General features: G+C 46.5%; 1 protein-coding gene across 1 annotated transcript; it reads right to left on the bottom strand.

Moving 5' to 3' along the window:
- Nucleotides 1-6,061: 6,061 nt before the first annotated feature.
- Nucleotides 6,062-20,102, bottom strand: GJA5 (gap junction protein alpha 5). Its single transcript, XM_027888335.1, has 2 exons — nucleotides 19,520-20,102; nucleotides 6,062-8,943 (listed from the first exon to the last, which is right to left on the bottom strand). Exon 2 carries the CDS (start codon nucleotides 8,893-8,895, stop codon nucleotides 7,786-7,788), a length of 1,110 nt encoding a protein of 369 aa, XP_027744136.1. The 5' UTR covers nucleotides 8,896-8,943; nucleotides 19,520-20,102; the 3' UTR covers nucleotides 6,062-7,785.
- Between the last annotated feature and the right edge of the window lie 3,555 nt (nucleotides 20,103-23,657).

Genomic DNA, 23,657 nt, shown 5'->3' with positions numbered 1-23,657 from the left:
TTTAGTGGTTTCAGCCATGAAAAAGGTTCAGAGGCAAAACAGTCTTGGAATTGGAGTTTAATATCCTTCCCTTGTACGATAATAGAATAAATGGGAAGAGAAACATGTGATTTAAAATCTTCCATGACAGTAAGCCTGTAAGAAAGGGAAAGCACATCATTTTTCACGATGAATTTGACGTTTTTGGAGAAAGATTCCTGGTAAAGCTTGACTGCAAGTCAACATGGTCAATACATAAACTGGAGAAAGGAATGGGGCACGTCTCCCTTAGTAAAAAACTTTATTGCGTGTGCTCTTACTCTCAATTACCCTAATTTGAAGTGGGGAGCTAATGAATATTGCTAAATGGATTGAAACAAACTACAGCACCGTGGACAAAAAACAGTCTTTATGAACTGCAGTGTATCAACCACAGTGAATTTTTCACAGATCTGTAGGTTTTAATGCTGGGGTGGCTGGTCTGACTGTCTGCTTAGTGCAGGGGAGAGGACCTTAACCAATAATTTCCAGTGCTGGGAGCTGTGATGTGCTTGACTGGTCAGAGATCTCCATCAGGAATCAGTGAGGATTATTCTGAGTTCTCTTTCATTTAATGAATGTCTTTATTGTTGATGTAGGACTGGGTGCTGTAATGAACTTCGCAGAAAGTCCTCGAATTTGGCGTTTCTCTGGAAATGTCAGAGATGAAAGGAATCTGGAGAAGCTAGAAATCTGGAGAGCAAACTGTAACTATATCCTAGGAAAATACAAGACCACAGAGGGGAAAAAAAATCCAAAGCCTAATTTCATGGGGGAAAACAGGTGAGAAAAGAGTTCTTATGATCTGTAAAGACTGAAAAAAATGAATTGAATTGAATGTGAGAAATGAATATGAATTGGAAAAAATCCCACATTTTTCTGTGAATAGCAGCTGCCACCTATACTTTTGGTTCAACAGTTCCTGTTATGTTGCAAAGATGATGGTAATTTCTGCTATGCATGTGTACCTAAGTGCTTTTTCGAATCTGGGCTGAAGTGGAACAAAAGAAAGGTGGGAAGAAAACGTGGCTTCATTGGACTACATGACTTAGCAATGGCTAATTTTAGGCACTTGTTTCTGAAGTCTTGCCTGTAGCCTGGCACCCATCAAACTTGTTCTGTCAGAAGCACTTTTCAACTTCAAACTTTGTTCCCAGGCTGAAGAGCTGGCACAGCATTTACTTAAAAAACAAACCCAAACAAATAGCAGCAAGTTTCTGACCTCAGGCTTGCCTCTTGCTGCTAATCTGATTCCTTTTAAGGGTAGGAGCTGGTGGTTAACATGATTTCTAGTGAAACCCTGTGTGCAGTTGAATATGAGAGTGTTGGGTTTTGCTGGGGCTGTTGTTAAAAATGTCGTGGCCTACCCACCCATATCCAATTTCTAGGAAACTCTTTCAATATGCCTTTTGCATTCTTTGTATTTGTCATATAGCTGACCATCATCGACATGCCTTCTTAAGATTAGGTTTGTGTCTGACACAAGCATGAAATTTAACTCTCTGGTGAGATTTTGATCTCTAGCTTGGCCCCATCTGTTTTACCCCTTCCTGTCTAAAATAGCTTTATGATAAAGAGGAGCTTTTGCGTATGAATAGTGAGTCACAAACCGCAGCTCTGAGCAATCCCTGAGCTACTCCCCGCTGTGATCCAGCTCCAAGAGATGGACATGTCCTCTCAGAAAATAACAGTGGTCTGCAGGGGACTTGGTTTTGCAGTCCTACAGGCCTCGGTCCAGAAATAATTCCAAAGGAACATGTAAATATTGCAGTTTTTTTGAGTTTTGCTTCCTGACTTGCTCTGGGGAAATAGTTTTTTTTCCAGCAAATGTGGAATAATTGATTTTATTCATCCAGAGACTGCTGGATTTGTGTTAATAGGTTGGCTGTGAAGCCTGGCGTGGCAAACTGCATTAGAGGACGGGGGATGTGTTTTATGCTGGCGCCACGGTATGTTCATGGCATCACAGAAAATGCTGAGTGGGCAAGGACCCACAAGGATCATCGAGTCCAATTCCTGAACCTGCACACGACACCCCAAGAGTCACACCGTGGGCCTGAGAGCGTTGTCCAAATGCTTCTCGAGCTCAGACAGGCTTGGTGCTGTGACCATTGCCCTAGAGAGCATGTTTCAGTGCCCAACCACCGTCTGTGTGAAGAACTTGTTCCTGATATCCACCCTGAACCTCCCCCAGCTCAGCTTCATGCGCTTTCCTGTCCTTTCCATGCACTGGCCAGTCCTGTCACTGGTCCCCACAGAGCAGACCTCAGTGCCTGCCCCTCCTCTGCCCCTCATGAGGAAGTTGTCACTGCAGTGAGGTCTCCCCTCAGTCTCCTCTTCTCCAGCTGAACACACCAAGTGGCCTCAGAAGGATTCCTCTCCAGACCCCTCACCATCCTCATGGCCTTCCTTTGGACGCTTTGTGCTTGCCAAGTTTAGGGCCTGGCAAGGGAGCGATGAAACTCTCTGTGCAGGAGCACAAAAGGGTGAAAAGCATTCACATGGAGAGGCTGCTGAACCTTCCCATGGGAACTTCATGAGCATCAGAGCAGGCAGGGTCCTCTGGCCATCTCTGTCCTTCTGTGGGATTCCTGCATGGAAATGGAGCATTCCCAGCCATGTGTTGGGTAATGCCTAGGGACTAGTGGAAGGGACCTAAAAGTGCATTTGAAGTAACCACCGTTCCACCAGTCGTGGTTCTCTTAGATGTTTGCTATTAGCAATCTAAATGCATAACTGTCTTTAAAATGTCTTTCGGTGAGTATTTATTGCTTGTAGTCTGCAGTGGAGGTGTTTGGTTTGGTTTGTGGTTGGCAGGATTGGTTACGCAATATTGTTTGGGCTTCCCAAGGGCTGGAGGAGCACAGAGCTGCCTCTGGGGTGGATATTGGCCCATATGAATCTAAAATTTAATGTCCTTGACTGACATTTACTTTCTGAGAACTCTGTTGCCCGTCAAACTCAATTGCTCAAACGTCTGTGGGAAACCAGTGGCGGTATGTGAATGTGGTCTCAGTAAATTCATTTCTCAAAATGTGAACCAATGTTCACTGGAGGAAAAACGAAACATTTCTGCATTGTTTGGCTGGAGTGAGCGTTATAAGCTCATTTGATCCTCTTTCTTTTTCTGTCATCATATTTTCATGACAATGTTATATATGTATGGTATTGCAATTCCCGTGCTCACCAGAAAGATCTTTAATCATCTAGACCATGTAAGCAATGAACACTTCAGGCAAAAGCAAAGCTAATAATTTTGCACTTCAAAGTCACAGTTTTTCCTCCTGCAAAGTGTATCTTCTAAAGCTGCCACTCTCCATCCTCATTCTCAGTCCATCCACACTTGTGCTGCAGCTTCTAACCTAAATCACCGAAATGTTGCACTTTGGTCACAAATGTGTGCAGAAACTGGCATCAGCCCTGTGCAGGATCCCCTGCTGGGAGGAGGTATTGGAATCCCCTGGGCAAGGGGAGCTCCCCTGGGAACAGCAGTTCCCCTCGTGCCTGTGTTAGTCCCAGGCTTCCCGGGAGGCAGCAGCATTGCCTCTGCTGTGCTGACTTTCTGAATTGTGAATTTTGCGTTCTTTGGCCATTTGCAGTCCAGTCAAGCTTGTTCTCATTCATATTAACACACAGTGCTTTTATTCTGTGGGTTTTAGGTCTTCCTAATTCCTTGGCCTCAGCCATATTTCATGGAGCAGTGTTTGAGGGGAGATTGGATAGTCTATCGTATTTTTACCTATTCCCTTTTAACAGTCTGGAGTGTTACCGCCACTGAGTTTGTTTGAGTTTTGCCTTGCTCGCATATTCTGAAGTAGGAAACAACTTGCTTGACCCATGTGCTCTAGATCAACCATTACTTTTAAGTATCTCTCTCAATTTCTCCCTCATTTGTCTCTTGGCCTGCTCAGCTGTCCCACTGGGCTGTTCATGGAGAGGAACTCGGAGGCATGGCCTTGTCTCAATTCATTACTTTATTAGTTTTGGCATTCTATGTATTTTTAAATATAGATTTTCCTTTTATAGCATTAAGTATTTCTGTTTTAAGGGCTTGTTGAAATGCATGTTTCCCTATCCTGCTATCTTAGCAGCTGATCAGCACAAGCTGTAGATCAGGACCGACTTCTGACTCCTTCAAACACCACTTAGAGAAGAAAATGATTTGAGGTGTGCTGACCAAGGAGATGACTGGGGATGGTGTTTCTGTCAAATGTTGGTTCCAGCTGTTGCTGGAGAATTCAGAGTTCTGGCAGTTTGAGCAGACCCCAGCAGGTAAGACTCTGGAGAAAAGAGGGACAGGAGCAAAATGAAAAGCTCTCATGCTTTCTCTTTTCTCTCTCCCAGACATCGTCTTTGTAATGCTGCTATTTAAAGACTGAGTGCCTGTCCAAGGACTGAATTTAATATATATTGTTGATTCAGGTCACAGCTGAGGCTGTCCACCCATCCTTCTGGCACAAAGCAATCCATACTAAATCTGTCTGAAAGGACAGGCCAGCCTGAGGTAAATGTGCTCCTGTTGTGGTGTGATAGCCTGGCCAGCCTTGACAGTGGATTCCAAGAATCACAATTTTGTGATCTGTCAGCCAGTGCAAACATCAATCCATCAAATATTCCCCACTTGTTATACCTATAATGCCATGAGAAGAAATGGCATTAAGAAATGAGTGTCAGGGGGAAATTACCTGCTTGGATAATACATGCCATCCCTAGTATGGGAGACAGAGAGCTGGGACAGTTGTACTCCTGTGGTCACAAAGATCACCAAAGTGCCGCCTGTGAATGCACTTGGATTGCAGAGGTCTGACATGGCACAGAGGACATCCTTATCCTCTTTTTCCCTCTTGCTCTCCAGCAGAGACTGTAGCTCAGAGTTTTTAAAGTTTGGGCAATTGCTTGTTTTCAGTGAAGAACAGTTTATTAAACAAGGCCTGTGTTCATGCTTGAGTGGGCTCTACTAATCAGCAATATCACTCAATAGCCAAGTTTTCCAAGGGGAGTGCTCCTGACTTCCTCATTGCATATCTCTCCCAACAAAGTGGCACCCTGTGGGATAGGCATGCTCAGGGCTGTGCAAATGCCAGTTAAACACCCAAGGTCTGCAGGCCTAATCCTGCCTTCTTATGGGTGGCTGTGAGAGCTCAGGTGGTATCCTCACTTCTGGGCTGAAAATGCCCAAACCAAGGCTTCTTTAACCTTGTAGTCCCTTGTAGTTTCTAACACAGTTAAAGATCCTTGTCCTAGTGTCCTCATTGAATTCTGGATTCGTTCTTTACGCCCCCTCTCAGGGTCTTTCCTGGCACCCAGTACTTTACTGGTCTCCAGCTTCCCAGCCTGCAGTCCCAAGGGGTGGGAGGTCATGTGGAAAAAGGGAGGAAGGGCACTTCCTTTGGGTGGACGGGGGGATGCAAGGTCAGAAGGAGAGAGCCTATGAAAGTTGCAAAGTGGGAGCAAAGAATGAAGTTCAAAGAAGAGGCATAGCTGGGGGAAGAAAGGGATTTTCTTTGGGCTGGGCAGCTGTATCTTAAGAGATTTGAGTACCCACAGGAACCCTGCAGAGATGGTTAGCAGTGGATTCTCAATGTCTCTTGTGACCTTGTCTCTTAAAAAAGACATCAGGGACCTGTTACTGCATGGAAAAGCAATCAGATGCTTGGGGCACAGGTTTTGCTGCCCTCTCCCTGCTGTGTAGGCCTCCCATCACAGGTGGCCTCTGTGGGTGCAGAGGTGTGCCAGGAGATGCAAGGGTCGAGTGCTTCCACTGCAAGAGGATGGAAGCTCTGCCCTCTGACCAGCTCTTCTCCATCTTCCTTGGTAATGCAAAGACAGGCAGGGGAGCTGGGGGAGGTTTCTGTTAGCCAGTCAATCAATCATTTCCCAATGTTTATTATTTATCCCCCTGGCCAAACCCTCCCCTCATTCCTGCCACTCTGGGCGCTGGGAATTTTTGTGATCTCTGAGCAGCAGAGGCTGGCGGGCAGCCTGGTTGATACTGGAGCTCATTCTCAGCCATGTGAGAGGAGAAGCATCACAAGAAGAGATCGAGTTAGAACTTTATTAGGAGAAACCTAGACACGATTGACTAAAATCACATGTTAAGGAGAACACGCGGGTCTTTTCAGGATTAAAAAATACAAATATGTAAAAACTTACAAACGGAAAAAAAAAATGGTTTCCCCCCCCTCTGAGAGTGTAAGCATGTATGTATGTACACAGGGAACTGTACCAAAGCTAACTGTGTATCAGGAGCAAGGACTCACAATGCCTTTCCATGGCCCTAAGAGAGGGAATGGCTCAGTCCCCTCCTAAGCTGGTCCCTGGCCATTCGCTCGTGCAGTCCAGTGTTGGGGAGTCTGTTGTGGCCCGTGCCTGAAAAGGCAGCACAGGGTAAACAGCAGGGAGCAGCTTAGATCTGTTTAGCAGATAACTTTAACAGAGAATTAAAGTCAGCTCCGGTAAAAGGTATCTTGAATGGGAGCTGCCTACAGACCTCAGCCTCACTGTGCAGTGCTGGGCCCCAGTGGCTGCTCTGAGAGGCTACAGCGGTGGAAAGACCCAGCCCGTGGGTGACTTCTTATGCCAGGTGTGCTAGGGATGGAGTGATGATCTGATAACAGAGCAGGGACTTGCTGTGAGGAAAAATGACTTGTGCTGACTGACTTGAGAGAGCAGCCAAGATGACAATGTGTGTGATGTGCAGGACGGGGAAGCCTCTTGCTCCTTGCAAGAGATGCTGAAGTGTTTTGGTAGGTTGGTGAGAAGACACAGGCCGTACCAGATAAACAGAGGATGCTTTTCTCTCAAATGGGCAGCTGGCAGCACCCTTTCAGCAGCATTCAGGTTGCTTGAAAGATGAGTTTAAAAAGGGGGAACTCACTTTGTTTCCACATGATAATTCCTCTTTTTTTCAAGGAATATATCTGTTCCCACAGGAGAGTCTCTCTTTCTGTTAATGGATGTCTTGCTTAGGATGGATGACACAAGTATCATGGGAAAATTCTCTAGTCTTCAACAACTGGTCATCTAAGTGATTTCCCTAGGGCCAGTCTGCTGCCCTGACTTGGGAATGAGGAAGGGATTCCAATGTTAGACATGAGGCAGCTGTGCCGGGGGGACCAAAGACGTCCTTATTTATGGTGAAGAGTTGTTATATACACAGTGTCAAAAAATTCAAGTAGGATTTATTGTGTAAGGTAAACTGGTATAAAATATCTGGCCTCAGGTAGAGAAAGGGAAGGTTAGAAAGAGCCAGAACAAAGCAGATGAGAAAGTCTTTCTTTCAGAAAGCCTACTGATGTGTTTCTGCTCCCTGCAGGTGAGAGAAGCTTCAGCTCAGTGTAATTGCCAAGCTGATGTTGCAAATACTGAATAGACACCAAAGAAGTTGTGTGATGGTTGAGATCCATTATTCAGTCTGTTGAATACAGTGTTGCAGTGGATGCCCACTGGGCAGCTCAGGAGGCTGCTGGCCTGTGCTCTACCAGGCTAAGGATGGGGAGCCTCTAATCCCTGTGGGTCCCATGATGAAAATACGGCTGAGAGCTTCCCATCCCAAAATTAGTGCCTCTCTTCAGTGCCTGTATCCCAGTGGCTGTCCCTGCCTCAAGCTGTGAGAGGTGCTTTCTGCAGTGTAGCGATGATGTTCGCTGGAAAGGAGCAAGAGGGTGTTAACACAGAGAGGTTAGTGGCGAGAGTTTGGCGCCCACTTTGCAGAACTTTTACCGAGAACTGAGGCTGCCCCTTCTCCTCATCCCTGCTGGAGACAGGTCACACAGACAAATCATCCGACCTTGCCTTGCTGCTGGCACGGCTGGCCTTGCTGAACCGGCGTTTCTCATTGAAGTAGCTCTCGGGGAAGGCGGGTGCTGCGCTTTCACTGGCCACCTCTGGGCTCTCCACGTAGCTTGACTTAATGAAAGGCCCTTCACCAGCAGCATCCTCCTGGCCGTGGACCCTCTCGGTGGCAAAGTTGGCGGTGTTCTGCTGGGAGGCCACCTTGTTGCTGAAGGGGCTGATGAACTTCCCGTTGGGACTTGACAAGCACTGGTTAAAATCCGGCGGGGGAGTGTACATCTGGGCCCTTTCTGCTTGTGGGGCAGACTCCAATCCGGCGGGGGCCGTGCTGGAGCTGAGCTTGTAGGAGCGGGAGCACCTCTCCTTGGCTTTCTTCCAGCCCAAGTGGTAGAGCTCGGCCAAGCTGAGGAACAGGGAGAGCACGGCCACAGCCAGCATGAAGATGATGAACACGTTCTTCTCCGTGGGACGGGACACGTAGCAGTTGACGGGGTGGGGGCAGGGTGCCCGCTGGCAAACGTACAGGGTCTCCAGGAAGATCCCATACAGGATGTACTGTCCCACAATGAAGGCCACTTCCATGGCCGTCCGGATCAAGATGCTGTAGACGTAGGTGTTCAGCAGGCTGCCCCTGAGTATGATTTTGCCTCCTGATTCATCCCAGCAGGACAGCTCAGCCTTCTCTGGCACGGAGCACTTCTGCTGGTAGTATGTGTCACCACCGTTCTTCATCTGTTGGGCCTCTATCTCTGCCTTCTTCATCTTCCTCTTCTCCTCCATGCGCACCGTGTGCATCGCGTGGCCCATGTACACCAGGCTTGGGGTGGAGACAAAGATGATCTGGAGGACCCAAAAGCGGACGTGGGAGATGGGGAAGGCCTTGTCGTAGCAGACGTTCTCGCAGCCAGGCTGCTGGGTGTCACACATGAAGTCAGACTGCTCGTCCCCCCAGGAGGACTCGGCTGCCGTACCCAGCACCAGCATCCGGAAGATGAAGAGCACAGTCAACCAGACTTTCCCCACCACTGTGGAGTGTTTGTGGACCTCTTCGAGGAACTCTCCCAGGAAACTCCAGTCTCCCATTTCTGCTCACCAGGAGGGGTGAGAAGTCCTGAGAATTGGACACAGCCTCTGTGGGAGCAAACAGAAGAGAGTGGTTCTAAGGAGGGTTAGGGACTGCCCAGCTGACAATGAGTGGAGTGAAGTGCTTTGTTTTGTGTTATTAGAAATGTTTTCATTTGACCTGAAATGAATGAGGTCTGGTTTGCTGAAAACTCTGTTTCATATCCACTGAAAACAATGTAGTAGTGTTGGGTTTGTTTGTTTGTTTTTTAATTCAGTTACTGAGACAAAAAGTGATCTTTTTTTTTGCATAGCACAACTACAACCTGATAAACGGGCTGCCGAAACCTGGAGGGCGAGCCAGATGTATTCTCAGTTCAGAAAGTCCTTTCACTGTGGTCTGCATGTTGCATCCTCTGTGGACGGCGCAGTTCAAGCAGCATTCATTTGTCTGCAAACTGTGCTCTGGGGAACCCTTACTGGGCTGATCCCCTGGGAGTTGGGACTGGGGTCTACAGCCTGGGCTGAGCAGTGCCTTGGCACTTTCATATGTTACCTTTGGGTAATGCCTGCACCAACAGCTGGAACGTGAAGTGCTCACAGCTCTGGGCTTCATCTATGAGCTCGATGCCACCACTGAGAGAAGCGCAGAGAAAATCTTTCTGTTGCCCACCCGCCCTCGTCCGTAGGTTTTGCTTTGGTTTTGCAGTGTCACCAGCTGCAAGTGTTTAATTTACAATTTGCAAATATTTTTGGGGGGGGCGTAAAGACCTTGGTGAACTATGTGAGTCCTGTAAACCCAATCCTCTGCCGCCCTGTCGTGCCTCTCTGAGAGGGAACTGCTGCAAAATCTATATGGTTGGTCTTGCTCCTTCCTCTCTTCTGAAGTTCTGAGACAAAATTCACAGTTCAATTGACACAGAAGAAGAAAAAAAAGCCTCCTTTGAAGTGCCTGCTGAGGACCAGCAGCTCCTGGGAAGTGCTGTTGGTAGGTGGGAGGAAAGGTTTGGTGGACTAGTAGTAAGAGTGCGAAGTGAAGATGCAGGAGAGCCTGCTTCAGGTTTGTTTCTGACTCTGACAGACTGTTTCTGGACAAGTTACTTAACCTCATGCATAAAAAGGTAGCAATGGCTTTAATCCATCTTTTGTGGGGCTCTGTGGGAGTGCTTGAGCAATCATTTGATCCAGTTATACTCCCCATACTTACCTTCCCAGGGCACTGCAAAGCTCTCCCTTGTGTGTGAATTAAGGGCTAGGTGCTATAAAGTGTTCAGTACTACCTTGGAGATAATGTTCTCTCACAGTCACTCTTTTGGAAAATAGAATTTTAATAAGTAAATGTAAAAATAATCATCATAATGAAATATTAAAAGCACTAGTCAAGGTAAAACCCAAAGCCATAGGGACCAAATTGTTAACTCTCCTTCTTTATTGTCCCTTGTCCTGTTTTTAAGAGCCGATTATTGTTATGGTGCAAAGAATGTCTGTGGAGAGTAGACGCTGTTAAAAGCTGAAAATTTACTGCGGCAATATTGTGTAGATTTTCCTGTGAGGAAAAGCTGAAGAACAGAGGGATAGACTTGGGGGAGCAACATCCCCTCCTCTGGTTGTGTGCGGGAGATCATTTAATGTGGCAGCGCACATGATGATTTATGCCCTGCTTGTTCATGTGCTGTGTCCATCTGCAAGGATGGTGGGGGGGGAAAAGATCAAAAGTTGAATCCTTAAATTCGTGGTGCTTCTCAGGGCTACCCTGTGGAAAGGGGAGGATTGCCCAGGTAAGGAGACAGGGAGGTGGCCACTTGCTGCCCCACCACCAGGCAGAGGCTGTGTGGGGAGGGAGAAGGGACATACCAGAAAGCAAAGGATGGGCTTTGGCTCTTTCCTGCTCTGGCAGGCATGCTGCAATCATGCTGATGCAGATCCTGGTGGCTCCTTGGCATATGAGGAATGTTTCATCAGCTGCCAGCCCAGAGCTAGAGGAGCAGTAACACAGAAAATCAGCTGGTCTTTCTGGCTCCTCTTGTCTGCACTGGTGAAAACTGGTGAATGAGTGGGTCTGTCTTACCTTCTGAAATAGCTTTAGTGCAGTTACTGCATTCTGGAGAAATTAGCATATGGATCCATTGCAGGAGCACCAGGGGATTCAATACAGGCAGATAAATCAGTGATGGGAAATATTTACAGCCTGTGGTGTTGAAATCAGTATGTTTGGTTTTTCCCCCACGGAGTGCAGAAAAGGCAACAACCAGCTATCTACAGTTCAATATATAGGTGTGTCCAATCAATGTCTTTATGCTGTAGCACAATTATATGCGTGAGATATTCCTTAACAAGACAGCATGGACAGTAGTGAGTGTCCTCATTTATCCAGGTGAATTTATGTTGTTTGCAGTTACCCCTATTGCTCCTGCTGCTGTCAGCTGACAGCTGCCTTCTCTTGTTTCACCTTGCTGTTTTGCACAAAAACGAACCCACTTTTTAGCCCAAAAATGAATAAAAAACGGCTTTGCAAAGGCTGAGTTTTCCTTCCTGCCATAGGGACGTACAGTCACAAACTGAGCCGCTCTTCCCATCAGTTCTACAGTGTGCAGGTTGTTTGGGGTTTTACTCTGGCTTGTTTTCCTCAGGGAAGGCCACTATACCCAGGCACTTGCAAATTGTAAAAATCAGTATGTGCAGAACACAAACTAAAGCAAACGCAAGCGCAGGAGGAGCCCAGAAATAAAAAATGGTAATGAATGCCTGAAGAACAGTAATTCACCTGTCTCACACATGCACAGAATTTTTTAGGAGGCTGTAAATCAGAAGGATCCAAAGCTGACAGTCATGAGGCTTAGGCTAGACAATAGGGACATTTCCTCTGTCCTCCCCTGCACAGACTGTCTAAAGGAGGGGCTGCCCAAAGATGCCTCCTGATCATCCTGCTACAGCCCCACAGAGAGCTGAGGTGGCTGCTGTGAGGGGGTAGGTGGCCACAGGAGAATGGATTTTGGAAACTAAGAGAAGGAGGTTCCTTCCTAGAGCAGTGGTTTTGGCTTAGATATTTGATAGTTATTGCTGAGCTATTCTTGGAGTGCCAGACCAAGGGTATTCTAGAGCATCTCTCTCTCTGTTGCCAGCAAGAAAAGAAGGATTGCTGTCACCCTCCTGACAGCTTTTCCTGGCTATGCAGAGCTGCCCCTGACCCAGCCTTTCTCCTCAGGGCTTTACTATTCTTGGGAATTTTCCATATAGCTCTCTTTCCTCATTCCCAGACTACTGTTGCCCTCACATGCTTTGACCTCTCGGTGTCTGAGCATCTGCAGCCTTTTATATTCCTAGTTTGGGCTCAGTTGGGCAAATCTGGTCTCACTCTGGTGTGACTTGGCAAAAAATACCTCTGGGTATCTTTGTGGGGTCTCGGCACCTGATAGGAGACGGTCTTGACAGCAGGGTCATGCCTATTCATGTACAGCTGTGGGCTGTGCCACTGCCCTGCCATGCTTCTGGCTGACAGCGTCCTGCTGGATCAACACAGGAGCTGTCTCAGTCATGGGATCTTGGCACCGGGAAGTGCGTGTGTGACAGAGACCAGTGGCAGCTTGGCACAGACCCAGCTTAATCATCACCTGGAATGCTATTAAAGCTGGGGAAAACTGAGTATCACACCACAGGCCAAGCCTGAAGTCTGTTCAGCTCCGGGCTGCCTTGTGACTGCCAAATTCCATGATAAAAATACCCCAGTGGGGACAGCACCTGCTGGTACACCAGGCTGGCTCACCAGCCACTGGCTGCTCTCTGCCATTCCTTTTTTGCACCACGTTTATCTGTGGGAAGAGAAGTGTCCGTTGCCCCCTAAGCAGTTTTTCTCATCCTCTTGGTGATGCCACGTGCTCTGAAGGACAGGCAAGCACTTCACGTCGCTGCTGCTTGCTCCAGGCAGCACACTTATTCTGGCTGGAACTAGCCAGGGCTGGATGAACAGCTAGGAGATTCACACCAGAGAGCCAGGAGGGCTGTCCCTGTGCAATCATCTTTATATGAGTTTATTTCCCCAGGGGTTGTTAGGAAGAAACTTTCCCCCTCTTTAGAAGACAGGCAAGACTATCAGTGGTGATATAAATAGCTGAGCTCGACACTTCATGCTGGCTTTTCCCACAAGGAAGGTGACAGGAGGTCGCCATCTCTGCAGGATGTTTCTAAAATAAAGTGGAGAGTCTGATTATAACACTGTTTCTGCTCTGCCTCGCTGGGCTCACCTCTTCCCCTTGGCAGGTCCCAGGGGCACGTGGAGAGGCTCTCTGAGGAAGGCTCCTTTGTGTGAGGCAAGCACAGTTCCCAGGGAGGGGGAAAGTATCGAATTCAAAGCCATTGTATTTCTACCCAGTCTCTCTGTGTGATTTGCTCAGTCGGATACAAATGCATGTCTCTGATAGGTACTGAGATTTCCCAACACACTGGAGGGCTGGGGCCCTGGGTGTTTTAAGAGGCTCACACTCCGGACACGTAGCTGTGTGTGGAGACCCTGCAGCAAGTGCATCCCCTCCAAGCTGCCAAATGGGGAGGCAGCCGTCCCCTTTGGGTACTGGGCACATGAACAGTGACAACCCTTTGCCGTGGAGCATCCAGGCCAGCTGTGGCATGCTCAGTGCCTACCAACTGCTTGTGGCTTTCCCTCCTCCAGCTGTGTTGCCTCCTAGCAGGTCCAGGCCAGCACGTGGCACAATGGATGTCCACCCTGAGGACATCCCCTTCACCTGTCAGGCTGAAGCCATACATGAGTGGAGCCCTCACTACAAAACTGTCCTCTCACACCTGTAAGTGCTTAAGAAGGACGCTTTCAGCTCTGAACTGGAGGTTGGTTAATGCTACTTCACTTAAGGATCTCCAGCCCGCTGTCAGCAGTAGTCCAGCCTCACAGCACCCCATGCAGTGCAGATGCTGTCCTCTCTATCTTGCAGATGGTGATCACTGCAACAGAAAGGACAAACTGCTTTTTTGTGGTCACTGTGTTAGAGACAGTCTGGGGGCAGAGCTCAGGAGTTGTCACTTGCAAACTTGTGCCCTTTTTTCTGTGCAGCACTGCCTCTTAAACCTCGTGACAACAACACAGTGCTGCTTCTACAGCACATCTGCTTCTACAGACCGCTGCTCTTCTCTCCTGTCCTGTGCCCCAGGACAACACTCTCTTGGTTACCTGAAAGAAAACTCTCTCGTGCTGCCCCTCTGTAGCAGGTACAGCTGGCAGAACCAGGGGCTTTTTGTTTTGATTTGCTGGTTTTGTGGGGGTTGGTTTTGGTACTTTTTGAATAGGCAAATATCTTGTTATTGCTGGCAGAGCCCACGGCCATGGTCAGTGCCCAAAAAGGAAGTAGCAGCCTTTTCAGTGTACGTATACAGCGTTCCTTCGTTACCAGGGCCTGGTCAGGAAGCATTTTGGGGACAAGTAGCTTACAGCATTAAAATATGAAGAAAGTTAGAAATGCACTGTCCAGTGTGGTGAGATGCTTTGAATTCCAGAGGCTTCTCATAGTTTTGTAACACAGATTGATGCTAAAGCCCACCTGAGCAGGTATCTTTTTGTTCACCATTTACTGACATTGGCTCCTTCATATGGGGGTACAGTAGACAAGCAATGACTTGTTAGGCATTTTTGTCCAAGTACCATCCCTCTGGCTTCATATATTCATGCATGTGCTTATCACAAGTGTCTGCCTGAAATAGGCCAGTTCTTTGGCCAGATTTGATCTGCACATGAGTCTGGACTAAGTAGTTGTGTACTTATTTATGCTTTTTAAAGAAAAAAAACCCCCAAACACATCTGGATAGGTTCCTCTCTAGTTCCTTCTAGTTCTAGTAATAGGGAGAGTGACTTTGACCCCAGTGTTTGAATCTCACTGGAGAGGAACAGCTCTGTGTTAACAGCTCCTGTCCCAGAAGACAGACATCCAGTGCTGCTTATCTTTCTGCTCCTCCAAGTTCGCTGCAGTTTCTGGGAGGGTCACACTGGTATCCAGACCACTGGCCCTACTTGTAGCTGCAGACAGCTTGTTACTCCCTGACGAGGTGTGCTTTCCCCCTCCTCTCCAAATGTGGAAAATCTCAGAGTTCACAAAAAAGAGTGGGTGAGAAGATAAGGGAGTTGAATGACCTGTCACCTCCTCCACACACACAGCCCTGACGCACACAGGGGCACAGACACAGGGAAGTCACTCAGCACCTTCCCGTGTGTACATCAGGGATGTGTTACACACACAGATGGTAATAATATGTAGAATATTTTCATCTCAAGTGGTGGTGGAAGCTGCAGGCTCGCAATCGGTTGAATTTTTATTAGCTGTCTATCCAGGACATCTCATGCTATTCCCCCCCTCTGCTTTCATATATCCAAATATTAGGGCCAAGCTCTGCCTGATGTAGTCACAGGAGACCAAGAACAGAAAAGACCTTGAACTCAGTTGAGTCAAGCTGAGAAATGAATCTATCCCATTGTCTTTGAAAAGCCTGCATCAAACAGTTACATGATAGTGATATCCAGGCTTACACCGAGAATGCAGAGAGCACCTTCTGATTCTCTTGGGATTCTCTCTCTTTGCCTTAGAGAAATGTGGGTCCTTAGAGACCCCAACAAATATGACAAAACTGGACTTGGGACAAGCTAAATGTGCTTTTTGCCAGAAAAATACCTCATAAATTCTGTCTCTGATGTAAATGCTGCAAACTTGGTGCTCTTTCCAGTCTCTTTATCTCTGCAGAGAGAAGCAAACCTATATGAATTTGCAGATCATGCTAAATTGGGCAGGCTAAATCAGGCTAAATATAGGTGAGGGGACAGCCAAACAGGGCATAGGGAGCTCTGGAGAACAGAAACACGCTCAGAAATTCGGCGGCTGCTGTAGTAAAGCTGTTCCTGAGCTCTGCTGAGAGGAGCTGATCTCGAGCACTGTTTTGTCAGTGGATACAAGGAGACATGCAGTGATGGCAGGCATCACATGGGGTACAGCATGGCAGCAGTGAAACCTGCCCATGTGAATTTAGGCTGGTTCAGAGACTGCGTGAGACGCAACTTGTTATAGTGTTGAAACAAAACAGACTGGAGAGGGAGTGGGAGAAGGAGAGAGCTCTCATTCAGACTTTTCCCATCCTTTCTTCCTTCCTCTCACCCCAGTGAGAGACTCTGTCTATCAGTTCTCCATTGCTCTCCTACAGTCAAGCTTCCCTCCCCTGGAGAGCCTTGCCTCAGCTTTTTGGCAGTTTTGACCAGTTAACTCTCTACAGCACCCAAGTTGCTAATCCTTTCAGTCTTAGAACGGGGAAATTTTCAGTGACTATCTATCTTCCACTTATTACTACCTTGTCAAATCTCATTTCTTCCTTCTTTCCAAAAATCTGTAGGATTCTTTTCACACTCCAGCCTCACTGCTGTATTTAATTTCACGTTCAGGGTGAAGTCTCGCTATAGCTTGAGAGTGGATTATTTTTGTACTCAGTGTATGTACATTTATACACAAATATACACAACCTTTGAAACTAACTACTAATAAACTGGCAAAGCCCAGCAGTAGGGAGTTAGGAAATGCAGGGTTACTGTTCTCAGCAATCTAAATTCAATCTCTTTGTGCCTGTGCCTCTTAGCTGCGAGTCTTTAACCACATCCTCACATTGTCACCTCATTCTTTGCACAGGATGCTTGTCTTGTTCTGTGCCAGCCTGACTGGGGCTTTCTTGAAAAGCAGCCATTCAATGTTTTGTTTTCTCCTCATTGTTCAGTGGGTGGCCTGTGCCTCATTTACTGTACATTATTCAAGTCCAGTTCTAAAGACAGAATTATTAGTTTCCTCATGGGTTTTCCTATGGCTTTCAGCACAACAGTATCTGATTGCTTCACAAATATAAATCTACTTATTTTCATTACCACCCAGAGGTGAGGAGATGGTATTAGATCTACTTTACAGCTGAGGAACTAAGGCAGTGAGAGATTAAGATAAAAACTGTCCTTTACTTTTGAAGCTGTTTGGTGATATTGCTATTCTGTTTTTTCTTTCCAATGTACTTGGCACTATATAATGTGTATTCAAAGCAGAGCTCTGTCTGGTTTATGCTGGAGTGGAAGAGTTTATCACTTCCACCAGTTGCACCACATCTAGAAGTCAGATATCCAGAAGACAAGAGAAAACACTGAGGGCACATTTGTGTAGTTTAAGTGATTTGACCCATCGGGACAGAGGAAATTGGAGTAAGAAACAAGAATTAACCCCAGTCCTCTTGAAGCTTTATCTGATTTATCAGATTTAGCTTTATCTGATTATAAACTGGAGACAGTTTTTCTCCCATCCCACTATTCCCTCCCTTCTTCAGCAGACATCTGAATGCATCTGGAGACCCTGGACTCTGCAGCCGTCACCCTTGCCAGGCTGCTTCGCTTTCTGAGCTCCCCTCTGCCTTGACCAAAGCATCCCTCAGCTTTTCTGCTTCTAAGGGAGAGGAGTTTCATATGGAAATTCTCAGCCATTCTCAGGGCATGTCCATAGTGACATAGAAAATGAAGAAGGATGGAAATGTAAGTGTAAACCCCTTAGTTCTTACGTTAAAACCCCCTGATCGCCCTTTGAAGACACACTAGAGAGACATAAAAGCATGGATCTCTCTGCTCAGTATGAGCTGTGTGGCATGAATATTTCTTTGTCTCAGGGAAGAGTTGAGTATTGTCCATGGAGATCTCTGAGTTTCTTATCGATAGCTGTAAAATTGATCCCCCTCCCCTCCCTTTATGAATTCTTAGCCCCAAGACTGAGGAACCTCTGATGCCTCCTGGGAACTATTTCTAATTTTAAGCCTCTGTGCTCGTGCCTCCTGCGGCAGCACCCGATGTGTGGAGCAGCCTCTGAAATGTGCTCCCTAATGACCAGCTACAGTGCTGGATTACTCATTCCTTCTCGTCTATTTTCGATGCTGAAAGATAAGTCAGAAAACGGGCAAACGTTCGGAATGCGTGAAACCCGTCTGAAGGTCAGAGAGAGCAGAAGGGCTAAGGTATGGAGTCCTGTATTTTCTGTCAGGGTTTACATTTTTAATGCCCATGATACTAAAATGTTGTGATACCACATGCTGTTGAGTGGAAAAAAAACCAGCAACCCCAAATAGTTATAGTAACAGGAATACTTAACATAGTTCCCAAGCGACCGGGAGCCTGACGAGTATTTTAAACCCTGAAGCCTCAAGAATTCTCCTAAACTACTGTTCTGCTCCCAAGGAAAGGGGGGACAAAGTTAGAAATGTGTGCTCTTCTCAGTGTAGATTTTGAAAAATACCAGGAAATGCAGAGTTTTTTAGCTTGTGAGGGTTCTGAATAACTGTTATTAACCCACTCCTAGCTGCACACACATATGCATACATATGTTACATGCATTAAGTTCTTTAAACAGAGGATCACATAGGCAGCAGCAGGGAAAAACTCTCACACGCTGCTTCACCAAGGAACTTTGATGGGTTTATTAGCACAGAAAAAGAGTTTAATGCTTAAGGGTCATGCAGCCTGCGACTTTTTTAGCTGAAGTTTGTCCAGAAAAGCTACTTATATGGTCCTCTAAAGATTTTTTACAGTACTTCAGGGACAGAGGCACTGCCTCAGTTTACCTGAGGTGTTAAAACCAGAGTGCCACAAAGCTCATTATACATGACAAATGGGCAGTCAAACGACCCTTTAGGAAATCAAAGGAGCCACCACAATCAGAAGTGGCAATTAGCAGGCAACCTTTACACTAAATGAGGTTGCATCTTTCCAGGTGGGTGTATGGGGGTACCATATTTTCAATTATTCTTTGAAATCTTCGGTGGACACACTAGCAGTGTTAAATCATGGAAAGGTCATTGAATAATTACTCCAAGTACAAAAAGAGGGGAAAAAGTTAGGAAGGCAAATAAAAAGAAGCAGCAGCTGCTAGTGTGGGAGAGGACATTTGTCCCTTTAGGTCTGCATGCCTCTTTGCTGAGGCTGCCATGGGCAGTGTCGGGATGGAGAAGAAAGGCATTCCCTCGCGGCGCGCAGTACGGGCGGTTGGGAGATACGAGCAAGGCACTTCTCTGTGTTTGAGTTACATTCCCAGACTCCATGTCACAGACCAGCCAGCACACAAGCACTCTCAAGCAAAAGAAACGGCAACATTTTGCCACCATCCTGCGCGCTCCAGAATACAGGCGGTTCACGCAGACACTTGATAAAGTGTTTATACCCTGAGAGCCTCTCTTAGGTAAGAGTTCCCTTCACCACTGTCCCCCGAGCAGCTCGACAGCATGCTGAAATGGGATTGACAGAAACTTCAATTTGCCTGAGGGTATTTGGGGCTCTTATCCTGTTTTCCTATACATTGAAATCTACTGATGAAATCCATGTTCATCAGAGGGAAGTTACTCATCATTTCTGTAGCTTCCTCTGGCAAAAACCAGTTAATTTTTAAAATGTCCCAAACCCAGCTACTAGTGGGAATGTTTTGAAGAGAAAATTAAAGAAAAAATAAGTTTCTTAAGTTATTTTTGGCCATCCTTCTTTTCCTGCCTCTCCAAATCCATTTCTTCCCTTACGCTGTTTTCCCCTTGAATTTAATAACTTGATGTGCTACAGACACTTCTGCAATTCTATTATTTCCCCCTCCTGGTCACTTACCCGATTTCCAGTATCTTGTCTTCAGTCTCCTTCCCTTGCTTTAGCACTTTTCCCTTTTGTAGTTAAGTTGTGCTCCTTGTTCTTCTCAGTTGCTTCGTTTTATTCCTTTAATGTGGTTCTCTCTCTCTCTTCCTCCCTTTTTCTCCACCCCCTTTCTGTGTCACTTTCTGTCTTCCCCACTGCCTCTCTGCCTTTCCCCCTCTTCTTTCTTCACCTACTTTTCTCGTCTCTCCCACCCCCTCCAGCTTAATCTTTCTATTTTCAAACCTGCTTTCCCATTGTTTTTCCTTTAAAGACCATGGATCTCATTCCTCCCTCTCCATTCTCAGCCTCTCCCTGTGCCACCCTCCCCATGCCGACAGGATGCATTCGCTGCCGGCTTCGCACAGTCCCTTCCAGTTGCTGCTACTACTGTTCCTTCACACATCCTCCCACAGATAACATACTATGGCCTAAGCCTTCCCTAAACAAAAGGAGACAGGGTTGCCCCACAGTTACACCAGCCACACCCTGAAAAGCTTCTTCCATGCAATATATCGACGAAGGACATTTTTCTGACTCGTTCAAGCTTAATCTGGAAAAAAAGCAGAGTTCGTGTAGAGCAGGGGTCTTCCACCTCTTCAAAGAACATGGAACTTGCTCTGCTGGCTTGGACCAGGGGCCAAGCACAGCTGCAGCCATGTCCCAGAGGGCACCAAATGCTCCTCAGGGGGGTTTTACATGCCCCCTTACTGATAAATAAAAAATAACCTGCCTGTCAAGAGAGGGGTGTTTTGACAACGCATCTCCCTGCACACACACGGTCAGATGCACAAGCATTTGGGCCTTTCTTAAAACTGCTTTTGACATATCAAGTGTCTGAAGGTCTTGTATTTCACGTATATGTGAAGCTGAACCTCTGATTCCTGCAGATCGGGAATGCCCCAGCGAGGAGGGAGAAGCAGAGATGCCTTGTGGCTTTGATAAAGGCTGGGCTCAAAGAACCAGTGGCAGGAGAGTGAGGTTTGCACAGAAACTCTGCTAATCTGAGACCTGGCTTGCTGCACACAAGCTTTGGCGGGTATCCCTCCAGGAATCCTTCCTAGGCTGGGTATCTCCCACCCAGAACGTAACTGCCCAGTGGCCCCTATGCATCAGAGAATGCAGATCATTACACAGAAGCAGTCCAGGGACTAAAACACAGTGCTGGCAACTCTTTTTAATCTAATAATTTTTCTCCCACTGATTTGGTTTCCCCTTTAGTCACAAGATTGAAAGCCAGTCTACCCAGGGACAATGCTGTGCAGAGGCCACCTCTGGAGGCATGTCCTGTGTGGACACTCAGTCTGAAGTTAAGAGGGCAACTCTTTTCCAATAGGGCTTAATCCTCACTGATGGTTAGTGCAGGATGCAGGACATACAGTGCACAGTAAATATCCACAGCAGCTCAGTAACCTCCTGGTATGTATCTAATGCTATTGAAAGGCCTTCTGTGAAACTGGAAATGTTTCTTTAGTTGTTTCTCCCTCTCCTGCCTGGCAGTATTATACCTGTGATGGAATTTCACTTTGTTCTTTTTTCTTTCTGGAGTAATCACCATGAAACATTATTATGTAAAGTCATGTTGGTTTTATGCCAGTGAAATTGTCAAGGACTTCATCATAGATTTGTCCAAAAAAAGGTGTTAATAATACAGGTCTAGCTCACAGATGGCTTTGGGATAGGCTAGGGATAAGGCTTGTCAAGTGTTTCTCACATTCTATAGAGAGACAAGTCCTGTGAGAGAGCTGTCTGAAATGCATTCCCCTCCCTGTGTGGCTGACACTTTGCTGTACACTGAGGGTGATCAGGTCGAATTCTCCCTGCTCATTCTTTCTTGTTTCCTGTCCCAGTACTGTTCCTGAATGGCACACAGAGGTAATCTCTGAAGCCAGCAGGCACAGTTTAGTTCTGCTGAGTGAATGAGGGAGGGAGAAGGTTTCTGTCCTAACACATGCACCATGCACATGTAGCTCTTACGAGCTCTTTTTTGTTTTGGTTCTGCTGGTAACTATTTGGGGTTTGATGCAGCATAGAAGGCAAAAACCAGGAAGGTGATGTTGTATGGATACCTCAGCCAGCCCCTCAGTGTGTCATCCCTTCTCTACTGCACACTCTTCAAGTGAAACTAGAGGTGTCACGTCCAGCTCCTCAGCTGAAGATTTAGCTGTTTTTCCCACTGTTAAGATAGGAAGAAGGATTTTTCCTCCCCTCCCCAAAAGCCTGCTATGCAAAACTTGCATGACTTGAGTACGGAGAGCAAGTGGAAGAGAAGGCTCCCCCAGACAGTGGGAATGAGGAGAACAGCTGACAGCTTGCCGTGTGCAGCTTGTGGATCTCAGCAGTTTGTGGTGCTGTGGAATGGGTTTTGAAGGAAAGGAGAAGTAAAGGCAGGAGGTAAAGGGAAAAAATGACAATGTGTACCATCTTTTGATCAGTGGTAAAGAGGTTTCTTGGATTAAGATTCCTGATCTCCTCTGTAGAAGAAACATAGCAGACCTTCTCTACCTGGAGTTTGGTGAGCCGTATGATAGGGTGTCCCAGAAGAAGCAAATTAGCAGAGAAGCTTCAGCTGAAGAGGACAGGGATTAATAGAGAAATCCTCAGGTGGGTAAGAGACTGACAGGATTGAGACACCACTTCCCTAATAGGTTGAAGGGAAATTATCTGTGAGGCTGCTTAAAAGATTGCTCTTAGGACTGATCTTTTTTTAATATTTCTGTTAATTACCTTGGCACAGAAAGCAGAAATGCGAATGAAATCTCCTGATGAAACAAAGCTGGGAGGTATCATCAGGGCAGAGGTGGATTCCAGCACTAGGAGAGCTCTTTGTGACTGGAATGATCGAGGTGAGGTTAAATGACAGGCTGCAAAGTCACACACCAGGAACTTGTTGCTTGAAGAGTAACAGGAGTGTTTCTTAGCAGAGAGATCTTCCCCAAGATGGGGAAAGTCTCAGGTGAAGGTCAACAAAGGAGGAGGAACCAGCGATGCTACGTGGGGGTGGAAAAGGCAAGTGAGCTTTGAGGACGTAGCAGTATTCCCAGTTGGAGAGAGTGAGATTAATGCCAGGGGCTTTACATCCAGGAGGGTGTGAAACTTCTCTGCTCACCCACACTCAGGAGGATGTTCAGCCTGGAGCAGGTGCAAAGAAAGGCAGTGAGGTGACTGGGGGGACCGAGGGTGTCTCTTGTCTGAGAGTGTGTTTACTTATCAGTCACAGAAGTGACTGCAGAGAGACATTTGAGCTGATTTGAAAATAGATGTGGCACCAGTTTGAGTTTTTCAGCATTAATTATTTTGCACTGAACTTCATGCTACTGCAGCTACACGAAGTAATTAAACCACGGTGTGATGTGCCTGCAGGGTGAATACTATAAGGGAGCTTAGTTACTTAGTCTGGCAGAACAAAGGTTAAGAGAGGAGAGATTTGCTGCCTATAAATACTTCTAGGAATTGGGGGTTGGGAAAGTAAGTGCTAGGGAGAGAGGAGGGCTGCATAAGCTAAAGGACAATGTGGCACAAGAATAAATAGATATAAATTGGCCATGAATGAATTTAGGTTGGAAATCAGAAGGTTTCTAAGCAACAGAGCAGGGGAGGAGGTGCTGGAACAGCATTCTAGTAGCACAAGTTAGGGTGGAAACCTAATGAAATTTAGGACAGAGCTTAGTAAGTTTAGAAAAGGCCATTTGTTTTGTATTTTCCTGTTATTCAAAGGGATTGAACCTGATAAGCCAAGAGGTCCCTTTTTCATTCTATTTCCTGTACTTGCCTTATTGCCTTATCTGCTGCACCTTTGCATACAAAAGCCAGGTAAATCCTGAACAGAGCTTATGTGATGAGTTTTTTGGCATTGATCCCATGGATATTGAAGGAGGATTCATTCTGTGTCAGGGATTTAAACAAACAAAAAGCAAGCCAAGACAATGCATGGAGAAGGTCTGCAAATATGCAGTAGTACAGATGAGAGCTCACATATGAAAGAGCTTCTTCATATAAAACAGATGTTCTCAGAGCACCTGGCTTTGCTGGAAGGCTGTTTCAAATGCAGGTATGTGGTCTCCTGAGATGTGAGAACTTTAAGAGATTGTCTGAAGGGAAAATGCATCAAATATTT

Source organism: Empidonax traillii, unplaced genomic scaffold, assembly GCF_003031625.1.
Source record: "Empidonax traillii isolate 1590-97213 ecotype Southwest subspecies unplaced genomic scaffold, ASM303162v1 scaffold236:size2090792, whole genome shotgun sequence".
Taxonomy (NCBI): Eukaryota; Metazoa; Chordata; class Aves; order Passeriformes; family Tyrannidae; genus Empidonax; species Empidonax traillii.
This window is presented reverse-complemented; position numbering and strand designations above follow the sequence as displayed.